The sequence below is a fragment of the Rhinoderma darwinii genome, chromosome 4, assembly GCF_050947455.1.
Source record: "Rhinoderma darwinii isolate aRhiDar2 chromosome 4, aRhiDar2.hap1, whole genome shotgun sequence".
In the NCBI taxonomy this organism is placed as follows: domain Eukaryota; kingdom Metazoa; phylum Chordata; class Amphibia; order Anura; family Rhinodermatidae; genus Rhinoderma; species Rhinoderma darwinii.
The window spans coordinates 389,272,306-389,291,290 of record NC_134690.1 but is presented as its reverse complement, the minus strand read 5'-3'; the positions used below and the strand labels follow the sequence as shown (position 1 = coordinate 389,291,290).

The following is an 18,985-nucleotide window of genomic DNA, read 5'->3' as shown; positions in this document are numbered from 1 at the left end:
TATAGCTGCCCTCCACAGTATAATGCCCCTATAGCTGCCCTCCACAGTATAATGCCCCTATAGCTGCCCTCCACAGTATAAAGCCCCTATAGCTGCCCTCCACCGTATAATGCCCCTATAGCTGCCCTCCACCGTATAATGCCCCTATAGCTGCCCTCCACCGTATAATGCCCATATAGCTGCCCTCCACACAGTATAATGCCCCTATAGCTGCCCTCCACACAGTATAATGCCCCTATAGCTGCCCTCCACAGTATAATGACCCTATAGCTGCCCTCCACAGTATAATGACCCTATAGCTGCCCTCCACAGTATAATGCCCCTATAGCTGCCCTCCACTGTATAATGCCCCTATAGCTGCCCTCCATACAGTATAATGCCCCTATAGCTTCCCTCCACAGTATAATGCTCCTATAGCTGCCCTCCATACAGTATAATGCCCCTATAGCTGCCCTCCACAGTATAATGCTCCTATAGCTGCCCTCCACAGTATAATGCCCCTATAGCTGCCCTCCATACAGTATAATGCCCCTATAGCTGCCCTCCACAGTATAATGCTCCTATAGCTGCCCTCCATACAGTATAATGCCCCTATAGCTGCCCTCCACAGTATAATGCTCCTATAGCTGCCCTCCATACAGTATAATGCTCCTATAGCTGCCCTCCACAGTATAATGCCCCTATAGCTGCCCTCCACAGTATAATGACCCTATAGCTGCTCTCCACAGTATAATGCCCCTATAGCTGCCCTCCATACAGTATAATGCCCCTATAGCTGCCCTCCACAGTATAATGCTCCTATAGCTGCCCTCCATACAGTATAATGCTCCTATAGCTGCCCTCCACAGTATAATGCCCCTATAGCTGCCCTCCATACAGTATAATGCCCCTATAGCTGCCCTCCACAGTATAATGCTCCTATAGCTGCCCTCCATACAGTATAATGCTCCTATAGCTGCCCTCCACAGTATAATGCTCCTATAGCTGCCCTCCATACAGTATAATGCCCCTATAGCTGCCCTCCACAGTATAATGCTCCTATAGCTGCCCTCCACAGTATAATGCTCCTATAGCTGCCCTCCATACAGTATAATGCTCCTATAGCTGCCCTCCACAGTATAATGCCCCTATAGCTGCCCTCCACAGTATAATGCCCCTATAGCTGCCCTCCATACAGTATAATGCCCCTATAGCTGCCCTCCACAGTATAATGCTCCTATAGCTGCCCTCCACAGTATAATGCTCCTATAGCTGCCCTCCACAGTATAATGCCCCTATAGCTGCCCTCCACAGTATAATTCTCCTATAGCTGCCCTCCATACAGTATAATGCTCCTATAGCTGCCCTCCACAGTATAATTCTCCTATAGCTGCCCTCCACAGTATAATGCTCCTATAGCTGCCCTCCACAGTATAATGCCCCCGTAACTGCCCTCCACAGTATAATGCCCCCGTAACTGCCCTCCACAGTATAATGCTCCTATAGCTGCCCTCCACAGTATAATGCCCCCGTAACTGCCCTCCACACAGTATAATGCCTGTGAGCTTCCGGCGATACATAGTGAATGATAGAGCAGGGACCTTCTCTGTTCTACCATTGGATTTAAATGTATCTGCGTCCTGAAGACGCAGATACAGTTGAAACGGGGGGGAAATAAATAATTGAAAAAAAAAACAAAAAGCGCAAGATGACGTCGGTTAATTGTGCTGAATTTCGATTCCGGCTATATTTCGATCTATTGCCCAGCCCTACTGAGAGCATGAGCCAATCAAAAATTATGTACAAATAAAAAACCAAGCGCTTCACCCTCTTTACCTTGAGAAGAGAACGAAAACCCACAAACTCGCCCTCAGAGCACAATACTCTGCCTGACTTCCAAACTCAAGATGGAATATGATCTGATACCCGTGTCCTTATAATAAGGATCATGTGGTGTGAGGAGAATCAGATAGAATTTCATTTAAAATGCTACAAGGTCAAAAGGATCTTTACATTACGGTCAATGGACTGGATCGCAAAAAAAAGGAAAACATTGAAGCGATCCGTGAGAAAAACATCAAATAAAAGGGGATTTATGTCAAAAATACATAATAAAAAGTTCTGCTGCTTTCTAATATAATTTGTAGTCTAATTTCCAACCATTTTCAAGATCTCTTCTTGCTGTCAGTGCATGGAAACATGTATTGTCTACATCAAGAGGCTAGAACCTATGCGGATCATGTGTTGCTGACGCAGGTGCAGGGCTTCTTAGTGTTTTAGAGCGCTCTCTTCTAAGGCTATGTTCACACGCATAACAAAAAACGGCTGAAAATACGAAGCTGTTCAAGGGAAAACAGCTCCTGATTTTCAGCCGTTTTTTAAGCAACTCGCGTTTTTTAACGCCGTTTTTGGAGCTGTTTTTCTATTGAGTCAATGAAAAACGGCTCCAAAAGCGGCTCAAGAAAGGACAAGCACTTCTTTTTATGAGGCTTTTTTTACGTAGCCGTTTTAAAAAAAGACAGCGTACAAAACGCCCCGTGGGAACGGAACGCCGTTTTTACCATTGAAATCAATGGACAGATGTTTGGAGGTGTTCAGCCCCCGCATTTTTTGCCGTTTTTCAGGGTGTTTACAGCCCTGAAAAACGGCTGAAAATAGCCCGTGTGCACATACCCTAAGGCTTTTTTACTTACGTTTTTACCGTAGTTTCGTAGCGATTTTCATTTTTATAAATTTTTATGAAAAACGCATGGTAAAAACCAAATATGTTTTACCGCAAATTGCCTCAGAAGCGATCGGTTTTATCCACACTGCAACGGGCGGAATCAAAGATCACTTTGATTCCGCCTGTTTAACCACTTAGATGCCGCAGTCAAAAGCAACCGCTACATCTTAGCCGTTAGAAAGAGGTTGGCGGCCCCTCCGACAGCCCATCACCCCCACAACACGATTGTGGAGTTGATGGTTGTCATGGCAGTCTGGGGGCCTAATGAAGGTCCCCAGATCTGCCATCTTTGTGTTCCTATTAAGCCTGTCAAAATCACGATATACCGTATTGCAATACATTGCCGTATATAGTGCAAAGTCCTCTAGGGGGACGCAAAAAAATATATATAGTTTAACATTTTTTTAATGTGCAAAAAAAGTACAATTTTAGAGTAAAAAAAAAAACAAAAAAACACTTTAAAAATTAAATCAACAAGTATGGCCGCATCCGTAAAAGCCTGAACTATTACAATCTAACATTTTACCCGCATGGTAAACGACGTAAGCAAAAAAAACAACAAAAACAGAATTGCTGTTTTTTGGTCACTTTAGCTCCCCATAAAAATGGAGTAAAAGGTGATCAAAAAGTCGTATGTACCCCAAAATGGTACCAATAAAAAAAAACTACAAATCTCCCCGCAAAACAATAAGCCATCACACCCTAAATCGCCAAAAATATGAAAACATTACGGCTCTCAGAACATGGCAAAAAAATATATATCAATTTAGTATCGCCGTAATCGTATCAACCCCTAGGATGAAGTTAACATGTCATTTTTACCGTACGATGAACGGCGTAAAAACTAAACCCAAAAAACAAGGAGGAATCGCTTTACTATTATATGGTACATTAAACAGTGCCATGAAAAACTACAATAAGTCCCGCGAAAAACAAGCCCTCATACGTCTAGGTCGTCGGAAAATTAAAAAAAGTTATGGCTTTTGGAAGGCGGGGGGAGGAAAAAAAACAAAATGAAAAAACAAAAATTGGCCCGGTCATTAAGGGGTTAACAGGCGAAAGGATCTTTCCGCTGACAGAGCGCCCCAAATGTGGTTGGCTATGCACAACAATCGCACCTCATCTCCCCGCACAAAGCACATAGTCACTTTACCGCTACTACCCCAGGCTGCCTCCATGTCAAGGCTCATTTAAGGTACGGATGCCGGGCAGCGTCAGTACCTATGTGGCGACCCAGCATTGAGTGCTGCGTCGCATAGGTACGGACACGAGAAGTGAGGCGAGTAGGTATTTGTCTTTTAATGTGTCTGATGGGTAAGGGAATGGGGTCGTTTGTTTATGAACTTAGACGTGATAGATAACAGATGTACCCTGCGTGTCAGAGACATGCAGGACCAACGATCACCGAAGCCGTCAGTCCCGCTGATCTGACGGATTCGGCTTTGATGCCAAGATACAGCTTCTATGTATCCAGGATACATAGAAGCTGTATCTCAAAAAGTACACTTTTTTTTTTTAATGAAACCCAATTCAAAAACTTGATTAATAAAAAGTGTCATTCAAAAAGTTTAACTCGGTGAGGTTAGGTAGGTCTTGTGGGCACTAATTTCTTTGTATCCCAGATACTTTACTTCCTTTACTGTAAATCTGGCTGGAAAGATCAGGATGAACAGTGTAAGTGCTGCAGGTCTAATGTTATAGGTGCAGTTGAGCGCTTGGAATTGTGGGGGGGCCACCAAAACTAGTACATTTTTAACAATATAACATATGATCATCTACCCATGTAATATATATATAGATGTCATAATGTGATCTTAGTTATTTACCTTAAAAAAGTCTTCCAGTTGGGAGCTGTTGTAAAGAGCTGGGATGTTGGCGGAGAACTGCAGCAGGTCCTCGGCACACTGGCGTCTCTCCTCGATCACACACTCGTCAAACCTCCCTGGAATAGACACGTCTCATTAGAGTAGACAATACAGACGGATACAAAACACTAACACAGGAGACCCCAGCACATAAGATGGTTGTATCTAAGAAGAGACAAAGGGCCGTGGAGGAGAACAGAGGAGGGGGCATTAGTAATGGCCAAAAATAGCAGGGTAGCCCATAGGGACCAATCCAATTCCATTTCTTATTGTTTTCTAGAGCAGTTTGGGAAATAAAAGGAGATTTCCGACGGTCGTGGGAATCAGTGGGGTTGATTTACTAAGTTGTCTACGATTTAGACAATGTAAACATAGACCAGGCAGTCAGAAAATTCGAACAATTTTGCGAGAGAATTTTGTGCCAGGTCTTTGTTGGAACATTTAAGCCACGCCCTTTTCCACTAAGTCCCACCTTTTTTTCAAGACACTATTTTTAAAAGTCTAGTTGTCACGAGGCCTGTGGATAAAGAGACTGTCACAGGACCAGCAGAGGGTGGTGTGAACCTACTTTATCAGCAAGGGATTTGACGTAGGGCAAAACCAAGAAGTTGAGTCTAAGGGGACCATAGACATTCACCCTTTAACCCTTATACAGGGATCTGGCAGTCACTGTAGGGGAACCCCAGGTCGCTACCCGCAGAGTAGTCTCCCATTGTGACAGTCGGCGTAAACAGGCACAGTACCAATACACTAGATCGTATGCGGGGTCAGGAATAACAAAGATCAGGGCAGGTGGCAGAGGTTAGTCATGGGTCACAAACAAGAGGTCAGGGCAGGCAAGGATAGTCAAAAAGTACAGGGAGTGGTCAATCACAGGAAATCCAACAAAGTAATCGCAGGGAATCTCCAGACAGGTTAGGAAGATTTGAAATGATCAGACAAGGTGTACAGGAATGGGAGGACCCTTTATACCCAGGGAAAGCTGGGTGGAAATTTTGGCACGTGCTGGCTCTTTAAGGCAGTAGAGACCCAGCACACGCACCTGGAGCCAGAGCAAAAGAGGAGCGTCGGCAGCCTGGGATAAATGGCCACCAGAAACAGAGATTGGGGGGAGAGGAGCGGCGCCAGCCAGAAGCCTAAAGACGACGGTACCGTATAATTCTACGGCGGTAGAGGGAGGTGGTGGCCATTATGCAAGTCAGATCCAAAGGTCCGTTCTTTTTGGAGCATTTGCTTAATAAATGGTCTACAACCGGATGCGACATTATGTGGAAATGTAGAATATGAGCGCCAATTAGGCTCAGTTCACATCTGCATTGGGGTCCCGTTCTGACGTTCCGCCGGAGCTTTCCGTCAGAACGGGACCCTGAACAGACACAAACTGACAGGAACGGAAACCAGAGGTTTTCATTTCCATCACCATTGATTTCAATGGTGACGGATCCGGTGCCCGTGGTTTCCGTTTGTCTCCGTTGTGCACCAGATACGTTGTTTTGCCGGAAGCAATAGCGTAGTCGACCGGTCCGATGCACAACAGAGACAAGCGGAAACTACGGGCACCAGATCCGTCACCATCGAAATCAATAGTGATGGAAACGAAAACCTCTGGTTTCCGTTCCTGTCGGTTTGTGTTTGTTCACGGTCCCGTTCTGACGGAAAGCTCTGACGGAACGTCAGAACGGGACCCCAATGCAGATGTGAACAGAGCCTTAGTTACAAAGCTTCAGTCTAGTTTTCTGTGTCAGCGTATTGCCTGGAAATAAACAAAATACGATCGAGGCTGTAAATAGTGCGGCACGGCGCCCCCAGGATCACAGGGGGTTCTTGCAGGAAATAAATGCCACCTCTGGATAAGCGCACGGAACAACAACATATAGGAGATTTCTCATTGTAACGAGATGATGTAACGACCCTTTATCACCAGTCTACAAATGGCGAGCCGCATGTTTACTTCCTGCAATGAAAGCAATGGGAGTGGATGGAAAACAACAGGACAATTTCCCAGGGGGCTCCTCCATGTGATCTGATGACATTTACGCTCCGGCCTCTTGTTTTCAGAGTGTGTGGGAACAGAACATATTAAGCAAACACTCGGGAGAATGGCTGGATGAGCGGTGTGTGAAGGTTTGTGCTCCCTCACGCTGCAGACTTCTTCTCAGGCCGCTCTCCTGAAAACCAAGCGACGTGGGAAATCCCGGCTGAGCGGTCCTACTCCGAGGACAAGATTAACATTTCACTGGCATCTAGTCCAGGCGGACTGCTAATACTAGAAAAACCATCATTCATGCAAGTCTACAAATCAAAGCGAATGTACTAAATAAAACGCTATACTGATTGTAGAATTGTATTCTACTTTCTTTACATGATATGAGGGTGGCCATATTGCCTACATTTACGAAATATCAGTTCTAGAGATTTGCTTTGGACTTAAGAAAGCGAAGACAGAATACAACCTATTTCCCTCTATGGGAGAATGTAGTGAGCATGCGACCTGTGCAGAGGTCAGTCTGCAGGGAGGGGGGAGGAGGGGTGCTGTGTCCATCATCTCCTGTCAATGGTGGATCCTGTGTAATTTGCCTCAAGCTTTATAATCAATTAGTTACCTTTTATCTCAAAGGGAATTTATCACCTATATATATATATATATATATATATATATATATAGATTTTTATTTTTTATTTATTTTTTCCTAATTAAAACCAGATAGTCAAAAACCTTTTCTTCTGATCTGTTTTTATTCATACATGATTATGGGGGCAGCCATCTTACTTGAGCTGCTGTTAGCAGATTTAGAAATATGCTTTACAGCAGCCACATAGTCTATAGAAAACGGTGAACAGGAGCGGACCCATTGACTTCTATGGGAGAGTTTTCTCGGCATGCTCTGTGACCTGTGCAGCGGTCATTGTGCAGGGAGGGGGTGGAGGGGAGCTGTGTTCATCACCTATTGTCAGTGATGGATCCTGTGTTTTCTATATATAGGTGTTACCTGTCAGTGTAATCCTGCCTCTAAGGGCAGATTCACACGAACGTTGCGTTTTTGCGCGCGCAAACAACGCGGCGTTTTGCGAGCGCAAAAACCATTTGACAGCTGCGTGTGTCATGCGTGTCTGATGCGCGGCTGCGTGATTTTCGCGCAGCCGGCATCATAGAGATGAGGCTTGTCGACACCCGTCACTGTCCAAGGTGCTGAAAGAGCTAAATCTTTCATCACCCTCGACAGTGAATGCCGAACACAACAGCGAAAAACCTGTAAAAAAAAAAGATAAAGTTCCTACTTACCGAGAACTTCCCGGCCGTTGCCTTGGTGACGCGCCTCTCTTGACATCGGGCCCCACCTCCCTGGATGATGCGGCAGTCCAAGTGACCGCTGCAGCCTGTGATTGGCTGCAGCCTGTGCTTTGGCTGTGATTGGCTGGAGCTGTCACTTGAACTGAAGTGTCATCCCGGGAGGTCGGACTGCAGGAAGGAGACAGGAGTAATCGGTAAGTTAGAACTTCGTTTTTTTTTACAGGTTCATGTATTTTGGGATCGCAAGTCACTGTCCATGGTGCTGAAACAGTTTAACTCTTTCAGCACCATGCACAGTGAATCTCTCCCGACGTCGCGGACCGGAAATTTTTTTGCCGGGTTCGGCCAAAACGAGTTTGGCCGAACCCGGTGAAGTTTGCCTCGGTTGTCGGGGTTCGCTCCTCGCAAAGACACTCCGTTTGGATGCTTGGAAACAGAAAAGCACGTGGTGCTTTTCTGTTTCCATTCATCCTTTTGACAGCTGTTGCGCAAACACGCAGTTCGCACGGAAGAGCTTCCGTGCGACCTGCCTGGTTTTCACGCACCCATTGACTTCAATGGGTGCGTGATGCGTGAAATACGCAGAGTTATTGAACCTGTCGCGTATTTTGCGCAGCGAACAAACGCTGCGCAAAATACACGGACTGTGTGTACTGCCCCATAGACTTCTATAGGGCATTGCGTGCCGCGCGAAAACCACGCGGTCTACACGCTGCCAAATCACGCTCGTGTGAATCCCCCCTAATGATAATGAGATGAGTGCTGAGAAGTGATCGCTACAGAACAGGAAGGGTCAGTCTATTGTGAAGCTTAGAACATTTTAGGATTATCTGTTAATATAAATAATAACATCGAAAATAAAAATCACCAAAAATCCTTTAAAAATATGTTTTAACATAAAAATTAATCAATAGGTCATTTTCTGAATCCCATTATTCCGGCCCTCTGATCATAATGAAACGACTGCTGAGCCTGCCCCTAGTGTACACAGCACTAGCTGAAAAATGTCAGATTATTGTTAGAGCTTAGTGGCCAGTATGAAAAGCACAATATTTATATATATATATATATATATATATATATATATATATATATATATACATACACACACACACATACACACATACAAATTGTGTGAGCCCACCTGCCACGACAAGGCGACCTCTGTGAGGTGGGAAACTACTCTGCACATACACCCAGAACTGGGACTAAACCTACATATATATCTGGGGATGGTAGGAACCAGCATTAAACTAATTAAAATCACCCAGGGCAGAATGGGAGGAGCGCAAGAACAAAAATGGAGGCAGTCACTAACCCCACATATATGAATCACATGAACAACACAAAAATGTGAACAGCAAATTCCAACTAAATGAAACAAAACGTGTATACAGGTGCAAGAACGCCTGTGACTGCAAATTTATACAGCACACAAGACCACAATCCAAAAGAAGAGGCAGCACTCCAGTTTTCAAGCCTTCAATGGGAAGGTGAAACATTGCCTGTATGTTGGGTGAATACATTTTGGATTTTTCTATACCACTGGAGTGCTGCCTCTTCTTTTGGATTGTGGTTGAACTTGTTTGGGGTCTCATGTCAAGGTTCCCCTGAGGATAGCACCCATATCTCTACGCTACGGTGCAGCTCTTACACCCATATCATTTTCTGACAATAGATTTCCTTTAGGCCTAATTCACACGAGCGTGTCCGGTCCGTGATATATGGTCCTTATGTCGGCCGCATTTCCTGGACTGAACACAGTGCAGGGAGCCGGGCTCCTAGCATCATAGTGATGTACGCCGCTAGGAGTCCCTGCCTCGCTGCGGGACAACTGTCCCGTACTGTAATCATGTTTTCAGCACAGGACAGTAGTTCCGCAGGGAGGCAGGGACTCCTGTCATCGTACATAACTATGATGCTAGGAGCCCGGCTCCCTGCACTGTGTTCGGCCTGGGATATGCGGCCGACATAAGGACCGTATATCACGGACTGAACACGCTCGTGTGAATTAGGCCTTAAACGCGTGGCTCTGCAGACAGGAATAATGCGCTGGTGGAGATTGTAGCCTGTGTGTGCAGGGAGATTCCCCACAGACCGGCAGGTTTTTTACTGGTTTAGCTGTAAAGGAACGAATGTCAACAATTACATATTAGGCAACTGCTGTAACTGGCAAACATATTTTTTAAAATGGCTCAAATGTTGCGGTTTTATTTCAGGAGATGTAAGAAAAACAGCTAAACAGAAGTAAAAAGAAAGCAGTTAAAAAGTGACCTCCAAAAAGATCACAACCGGAGTTTGGAGCGATTTTCCAGACAGTAAACCGCTGCCGCGGAGTAGTAGGATAGAATTGTATTCACTTCTCAGATGAGATCAGGACTAGCTATGTACAGGTCTGCTGGGTGTAAACAAGAGTGTCCTTATTCAGTGACAGCAAACATATCTTGAAAATGATAAGGAATTGAAAAACAAAAGTATATTAGAAAGTTGTAGAACTTCAGTTATGCAGTGACGTGTGTGTAGACTCATATCCGCAGTCCGCTCGTTCTGTTACGGACGTTCACAGATGTTTTTCCCCCTTTTCAATGTAGAACGGGTGAAATCCGCTGCGGATCTGCATTCAAATCTGCGCGCAATACATGCAGATTTTGCTGTGGAAAACGTGCAACAAATCGGTTTCGTGTGTGGATACCCTTAGGCCAAATACAGACGATGCGTATTACATGCGGATTTGCCGCGCATATTTTCGCGTGGCAAATCCAAATCGTAATACAGTACCGGCAAAGTAAATGAGATGTCAAGAAATCTCATTTACACGTTGCATATTTTTTTTCTCTGCAGGTAAATTGCACGTATTTTAAAATCCGCAGCACGTCAACTTATCTTGCATGTCCGCTTGCGAATTGTATCAGACTAGTTTTAAATTAAAAAAAAAACGCACCAAAATCCACAACATAAAACCGAACCTATTTCCACATCAAAATGTAAAAACGCATCAAAAAACGCACTATTAGGTGCGGATTATACCTGTGGTTTTGATGCAGATTTTCTGCACCAAATTCCGCAACGTGCATGTAGCCTTAGGCCCCTGTTCACACAGAGGTTTTTCTGCAGGAAGGGGAACACAAAAAAAAAAAAAAAAAAAAAAATCGACCTCAAACTTCCTTCAGGAATTTTGAGTCAGTTTTTGACCTGCCTGCAATTTCTTGCCACGATTTTCGCAGCGTTTTCTGCCCGCGGCAATTGAGCGCCGCAGGCAAAAAAACACAGCGAAAAACACTTCCTCTGCCTTTCATTGATTTTTTTTTTTTTACCATGAGCGACTAAAAGCCGACGAGGGGAAAACGCCTCTGCCTCCCATTGAAAACAATGGGAGGACGTTTCGGACATTTCTTTGGTGCCGATTCCGACCTGGTTTCTGCGTTAAAAAACTCCAGGTTTCCTAGGATTTAGAGGTTTATATAAAACAAAACAAAAAACACACTCCCCAAATCTGAAAGGAGAAGAAAAACAAATAAAAAAAATAAACGTACTTACAATTGTTGTATAGTCTGCACCTTACAGTGCCACGTGTTGACTAGACGCCTGTGATGTTGTGTCCATAGTGACATGAAGCACGTGATGAATAGTCCAATCGCTGCGGGCCGTGGTAACACTTCATTCATAGTGACGCAACATCCTGCGGCCGGCATTGTATGGCGGAGTCATGTGTTACGTCACTAAGGGTATGTTCACACGACCTATTTTCTAAAACTGCGGGGGCTGAACGCCTAAAACATCTGCCCATTGATTTCAATGGGAAAAACGGCGTTCCATTCCCACGCGTAAAAAAAACCGCCTCACAAAAAGAAGTGCATGTCACTTCTTGAGCCGTTTTGCATTGACTCAATAGAACTATTTCTTGATTATACAGAAGTTCATTTACATACAAAAACGAATTGACCCATGCAGAAATGCTCGAGTAAGGCCCCAAGCACACGACCGTGCCCATAATCCCGGTCTGGACCGTGCTCCCATTATAAAGTATAGGAGAACGGTCCGTAAAATAAATAAAAAATAGGCCATGTCCTTTTTTTTATTACGGAAGGTCTCTACGGCCCGGACATAGAAATGAATGGGTCCGTAATTACGGACAAAATCTACGGTCGTGTGAATGGGGCCTAATAGTGTTGGCTCAACAAGATCTTTTCTACTTTTAAACTGATGACTTACCACAACAGACCACTAGAGGGAGCCCTGCACTTATAAGTCAGGGATGGACTAATGAAATAGAAGTCTAGGGCTCCACAGTGAAATTGCGTTGCTCGCGATTCGCTGTAAATCACAAAAATGATTGTGACATCAATATTTCCCTATTGGAGAAAAAGTTGCAAGTAGCGTGCGCTTTATAATTCCGTATTTTTATTTTTTTTAAAAATCCCATTCACTACAGTGAAATTTACCGCCACAGAGAAAAACAAGGAAATATGAACACGTACCGTTATGGTTTTATGCATTCATGGTGAAATTATCGTTATCGGCGTAATCAAACTGAGCAGCTGAATTAAGTCTACCGCACAGGCGCGCAATGAACTCCATAAAAACGCAATGGTGGAATTGCAGTTTTTCTCCCATTGACCCAAAAAAAAAAAAATGTATAACGTTTTTTAATACATTCAATTTACCCCAAAATGTTGCTATCAAAAAGTACAACTCGTCCCGCAATAAACAAGCCCTTATAAAGCTTCATCAACGGCAAAATAAAAAAAAGTTATGGCTCTCGGAACGCAGTGCTGGAAAAACGGAAACATTCTAATCTAGAATTCATAACCTGTAATATTATTATTACACTCCAGAAAGGCGTCCAGGCCCCTCCTGAACTCTTAGGGTATGTTCACACGCAGAGTTTCCAGGAGTATTTCGGGGGCATAAACGCATCGAATTAGGCCTGAAAAACGGTAGCTGAAGGCCTACAAACAGCTGCCCATTAAAATCAACGGGGAAAACGGCGTTATGTTTACACGGGGCATTTCTTTTACGCCACGGTTTTAAAAAACGGAATGTAAAAAAACGCACCATAAAAAAAAAGAAGCATGTCACTTGACCCATTTTTGGAGCGGCTTTCATCGTGTCAATGTAAAAACAGCTCCAAAAACGTCTAGAAAAAACACTTAAAAAACGGCTGAAAATAAGAGGAGGTTTTCTCTGAAAAGGTCTTCGTCATTTTCAGCCGTTTTTGATCCTGCATGTGAACATGGCCTTTCGGTTAATTCACCAGAACAACTTCCTCTGCCAGAGAGTTCCATAGTATCACTGCTCTTAGGCCATGTTCACACGGGGCGGATACGCTGCGTAAAAGTACACAGCGTATCCGGCCCGATGGCCCCAGGGAATTCCGGCCGAAAAACCACATCAAATTGTGGTGCAGTTTTTTTCACCCGGAATGTCTGCTGCGGAAAACTGCAGCATTTATGTCATCCCAGGAGGACGGCCTGCAGAACGTCAGAGGTAAGTATAAGTTGTTTTTTTTCTAAGTTGTGATTTTTGCGGCAAAAGTCGCAACACTTGACTGTTTGTTGCGGGATTTAGATCCCCATTGAATTTTAAAAACCGACAAACGTTTGTCTAGAATCATTACTCCTCTTCCGGCGATGACACCGCGGCGTAGTCCTAACCTCCGTGATATGTTGGTTAGGAGTCATTATGTTCCCCCCACATCCAATAAATATGTTTTTGGATCAAGGGGGCCCAAATGGGGCAACGTGTCATGTGGTAAATGTGGAGCCTGTCAAAGTATGGAGAGAACTGATTCGTTCTCTGGCTCAGATTGCACTAAAGTTTATAAAATTGTACACTTTGTTAACTGCAATACTAGGAATGTCATCGACCACGCACGCTGTCCTTGTAACAAGATATATATAGGAATGACCTCAAGGGATCTAAAAATACGGATAATGGAACACATTAGGGACATTAAGGGCATTCAACATAGACACGATGGATTCGAGGAAACCCTTTTTGGTGAGAGAAGTAAGCCTCTTGCAAGGCACTTCAAGGAGTTCCATGAGAGCAATTGGAGACTCTTAAAAGTTAAGGGCATTGACCGGATTTATGCTGGGAACCGCGGGGGGGGGGGGGGGGGGGGATATTGGGAAGAATTTAATGAGAAAGGAAATTAAATGGATTGTTACTTTGGACACAATGTCCCCTAGGGGTCTGAACGAATCACAAAGTTTTGCATCTTTTCTGTAATTGCTATGTTTAAGACTAAGGCCTCATTTACACGAGCGTGTGCGTTTTGCGCGCGCAAAAAACGCAGCGTTTTGCGTGCGCAAAAGGCACTTGACAGCTCCATGTGTCATCCGTGTATGATGCGCGGCTGCGTGATTTTCGCGCAGCCGCCATCATAGGGATGAGGCTAGTCGACGTCAGTCACTGTCCATGGTGCTGAAAGAGTTAACTGATCGGCAGTAACTCTTTCAGCACCTTCGACAGTGCATTCCGATCACCATATCGAGTAACCTGTTTAAAAAAAAAGAGGTTCGTACTTACCGAGAACTTCCCGGCCGTTGCCTTGGTGACGCGCCTCTCTTGACATCTGGCCCCACCTCCCTGGATGACGCGGCAGTCCATGTGACCGCTGCAGCCTGTGCTTGGCTGCAGCTGTCACTTGGACTGAATTGTCATCCCTGGAGGTCAGACTGGAGGAAGAAGCCGGGAATTATCGGTAAGTCAGAACTTTTTTTTTTTTTTTTTACACGTTCACGTTTATTGGAATCGGAAGTCACTGTCCAGGGTGCTGAACCAAGTTTAACTCTTTCAGCACCCTGCACAGTGACTGTCTCCTGCCGGGCTCGGTCAAAACGAGTTCGGCCGAACCCGGTAAAGTTCGGTTCGCTCATGTCTAAGACACTCCGTTCGGATGTTTGTAAACAGAAAAGCACGTGGTGCTTTTCTGTTTACATTCAGTTTCACAGCTCTTGCGCGATTCACGCAGTTCGCACGGAAGTGCTTCCGTGCGACCTTCGTGGTTTTCACGCACCCATTGACTTCAATGGGTGCGTGATGAGCGAAAAACGCACGATTATAGAACATGTCGTGAGTTTTACGCAACGCACTCGCGCTGCGCAAAATTCACGCATCGTCTGCACTGCCCCATAGAGTAATATAGGTGCGTACGACACGCGTGAAAAGCACGTGCGTCGCACGCGCGTATATTACGCTCGTGTAAATGAGGCCTAAGGCTTTATTCAGACGAACGTGAAAAAGGTCCGGACCTATATGTGTCTATGGGGCCGTGCAGACATGTCCGTGATTTTTGCTCAGCGTGAGTCCGCTGAAAAAAAGTCACGACATGTCCGTTCTTTGGGCGTTTTGCACGCATCACGCACCCATTGAAGTCAATGGGTGCGTGAAAACCACGCATGCCGCACGGAAGCACTTCCGTGCGAACTGCGTGATTCGCGCAAGAGCTGTCAAAAGGATGAATGTAAACAGAAAAGCACCACGTGCTTTTCTATTTACAAACATCCAAACGGAGTGTCTTTGAGAAGAGCGAACTCGGACAACCGAACCGAACTTCACCGGGTTCGGCCGAACCCGGCAAAAAAATTTCCGGTATGCGACGTCCGGATATAGTCACTGTCCAGGGTGCAGAAAGAGTTAAACTGTTTCAGCACCCTGGACAGTGACTTCCGATCCCAATATACATGAACGAGTAAAAAAAAAAAAAAAGTTCTGAATTACCGATAACTCCCGGCTTCTTCCTCCAGTCTGACCTCCCGGGATGACAATTCAGTCCAAGTGACAGCTGCAGCCAATCACAGGCCAAGCACAGGCTGCAGCGGTCACATGGACTGCGGCGTCATCCAGGGAGGTGGGGCCAGATGTCAAGAGAGGCGCGTCACCAAGGACGCGTCACCAAGGCAACGGCCGGGAAGTTCTCGGTAAGTACGAACCTCTTTTTTTTTTTTTTTAACAGGTTGCTAGATATGGTGATCGGAATTCACTGACGAGGGTGCTGAAAGAGTTACTGCCGATCAGTTAACTCTTTCAGCACCCTGGACAGTGACTGACATCGGCTAGAATCATCTCTATGATGGCGGCTGCGCGAAAATCACGCAGCCGCGCATCATACACGGATGACACACGGAGCTGGCAAGTGATTTTTGCGCGCGCAAAACGCCGCGTTTTTGCATCCGCAAAAACGCCACGTTCGTGTGAATCCAGCCTTATGCTGTTTTTAATCTTGCTGTTAGTGTCGAGATAATGGATTCCTGTCGAGAGTGATACCGAGAAAAGAAACCGGTATATATGGATTAGTGCCGATGATCATATAAGCTGGAAGATGCGAAGATATGAATATAATACATGGCTGTATCTGTATGAATTATATGTGTATGGTTTTATTATGTATGAGTGGTGTAGCAGTGCAGCTACTGAACAGGGCAGAAACTCAGGTTTTAAGCAACCAGGGAGCATGTACAGCAGAGAGGGTTTTCTCTGCTGGTGCTTGGGCTGTCTGATGAGCCTAGTTAGGCTCCACCTGAGACGGCTCTTTATATCAGGTGTGCGCTGTCCACACAGGGCTCTCAGTCTGGGGAAGACAGGCATGCTAACCTGTGAGAGTCACCACCGTGTGAGGTAAAACTGAAGGTTTTGAGGTGCTGGGCACAAGGCTCAGTGTCACGTAGTGAGGGACACTGAATGTGTTAGAGGCTGGACGGCCTAGGGTTTATTTTGTATGTTTATTGTTGTACCACTGATTGCTGTTGTGAAGACAATAAAGCTAGCTGCGGCTGGTTTAACCCCTTAACGACCGCCCACCGTCTTTTGACGTCAGGCGGTGCATGTACTCAGTCTACAGCGACGCCTTTTGGCGTCGCTGTAGTAGAGGGGGTTTATCGGGACCCTGGTGACATCTGCACTAAAAACCGTCTGTAAGTAACAGGTCCGGTTCTTAGTGCAGCCATCAGGACCTGCCGATTTCGTCGTAACAGCACGTGACCGCTGTGACAGCCAATCACAGCGGTCACATGCTGTTACTGCGTACAGAGCCGCCGGGAGTGTCTAAATGACAGCTCCTGCTCTAAGAACGAGCTGTTGCTAGCAGCTCTGTTCTTAGAGCAGTGATCAGGAGCCAATAGTATTGGTTCCTGATCTTTTGTGATCACTATGAGATCCAATCATAGTGATCACTACGAGATCCAATCATAGTGATCACTACAGTAAAATAAAAGTAAACACATGTATCTGTTTCTCCTCACTCTGTTCTAGCTGTGGAGAGAAACAGATACAAGTGTGTCAGTGTCCCCTAAACAAAATCACTTGTCCCTTACACAGTTTATTTTAAAAAAAACACATTTTTTTCAGTATTTTATAGTATATAGTATATACATATATATATATTAATATAAATATATTTACTGTATATACTAAGAATCGTACTATAAACTACTTTCTTTTTAGGGTACGCTGTTAGACGGCGTGTACGCTGTTAGGCCTCATGCACACGACCGTAGCCGTGTGCACGGCCGTGATTTTCGGGTCGGCCGGCTGCGGACTGTTCGCCGCAGGCCGCCCGCAAATCGCGGGACATGCACATGGCCGCCACCATTGTTTTCAATGAGCCCGGACCGCAGAACAGGGCCGTAATAAGACATGCCCGTTCTTTCTGCGGTCCGGGCTCCCGGGCCGTGCAAGGACCGCAAAAACTACGGTCGTGTGCATGGCACCATAGAAAAGAATGGGGCCGCAATTCTCCCGTGGATTTTCGGGGGAATTGCGGCCGCAAAAACACATTCATGTGCATGGGGCCTTAGACAGCGTAGGGTGCTGTTCTGGGCTTGGGTTTACGGTTTGTGTTAGGCGTAGGGTTTAGGTTTAGGTTTTAAAAAAAAAACTAAAAAAAAACAATAAAAAAAATAAATAAAAAAGTTTAATTCTTTTAGTGTTCATAGTTGATTAGGCTTCATGCACACGACCGTGCTCGTAATTACGACTCGTAATTACGAGCACGGCCGGGCACGGGCAGCCGGCCGCTTTTGCGAGCCGTGCTGTCATTATAAAGTATAGCAGCACGGCCCGTAAAATAGAAAAATAGAACATGTTCTATTTTTTTTAACGGCACGGGCACCTTCCCGTGAGAAAACGGGAAGGTACCCGTGGCTAACAGAAGTCTATGAGCCCGTTATTGCGGGTCGTAATTACGACCCGCAATAACGGGTGTTTTTACGGTCGTGTGTATGAGGCCTTAGTTGATAAAAAAAAAAAAATTAAACCGCTAGTTCCATTTATTATTTGCGGTTTAGACTGTATTATCATTATGGCTGCCAGAAGATACAGCGTTGAGGAAGCCTATCAGATGCTATGCTCAGATACGGATTCTGCATCTGAAGTTGAGCTTTTAGGGTATGTGCACACGTAGTGACCAAAAACGTCTGAAAATACGGAGCTGTTTTCAAGGGAAAACAGACCCTGATTTTCAGAAATTTTTTGAGCAACTCACGGTTTTCGCTGCGTTTTTTACGTCCGTTTTTGGAGCTGTTTTCATTGGAGTCTATGAGAAAACAGCTCCAAAAACGTCCAAAGAAGTGTCCTGCATATAATGTATATAAGTGTCCTGCATATAATGTATATAAGTGTCCTGCATATAATGTATATAAGTGTCCCGCATATAGTGTATATAAGTGTCCCGCATATAGTGTATATAAGTGTCCCGCATATAATGTATATAAGTGTCCCGCATATAATGTATATAAGTGTCCTGCATATAATGTATATAAGTGTCCTGCATATAATGTATATAAGTGTCCTGCATATAATGTATATAAGTGTCCTGCACTTCTTTTGACGAGGCTGTATTTTTACGCGTCATCGTTTGACAGCTGTCAAACGACGACGCGTAAATGACAGGTTGTCTGCACAGTACGTCGGCAAACCCATTCAAATGAATGGGCAGATGTTTGCCGACGTATTGTAGCCCTATTTTCAGACGTAAAACGAGGCATAATACGCCTCGTTTACGTCTGAAAATAGGTCGTGTGAACCCAGCCTTACTTGAAAGCGACAGCGAAAGTGTCGCTTCAAGGGATTCAAGTTGCGATGCAGAACGCATTTGTCCTGTACAAAAAATCAGCGGGCAGG

At 45.0% G+C, this 18,985-nt stretch overlaps 1 protein-coding gene across 1 annotated transcript in view; it reads right to left on the bottom strand.

Moving 5' to 3' along the window:
- Positions 1-18,985, bottom strand: part of RPS6KC1 (ribosomal protein S6 kinase C1) — a 148,160-nt gene that overhangs the window by 107,336 nt on the left and 21,839 nt on the right. Inside the window, exon 4 of the mRNA XM_075863323.1 lies at positions 4,531-4,646. Within this exon, the coding sequence (XP_075719438.1) occupies positions 4,531-4,646 (116 nt within the window). The remainder of the gene's footprint in view (positions 1-4,530; positions 4,647-18,985) is intronic.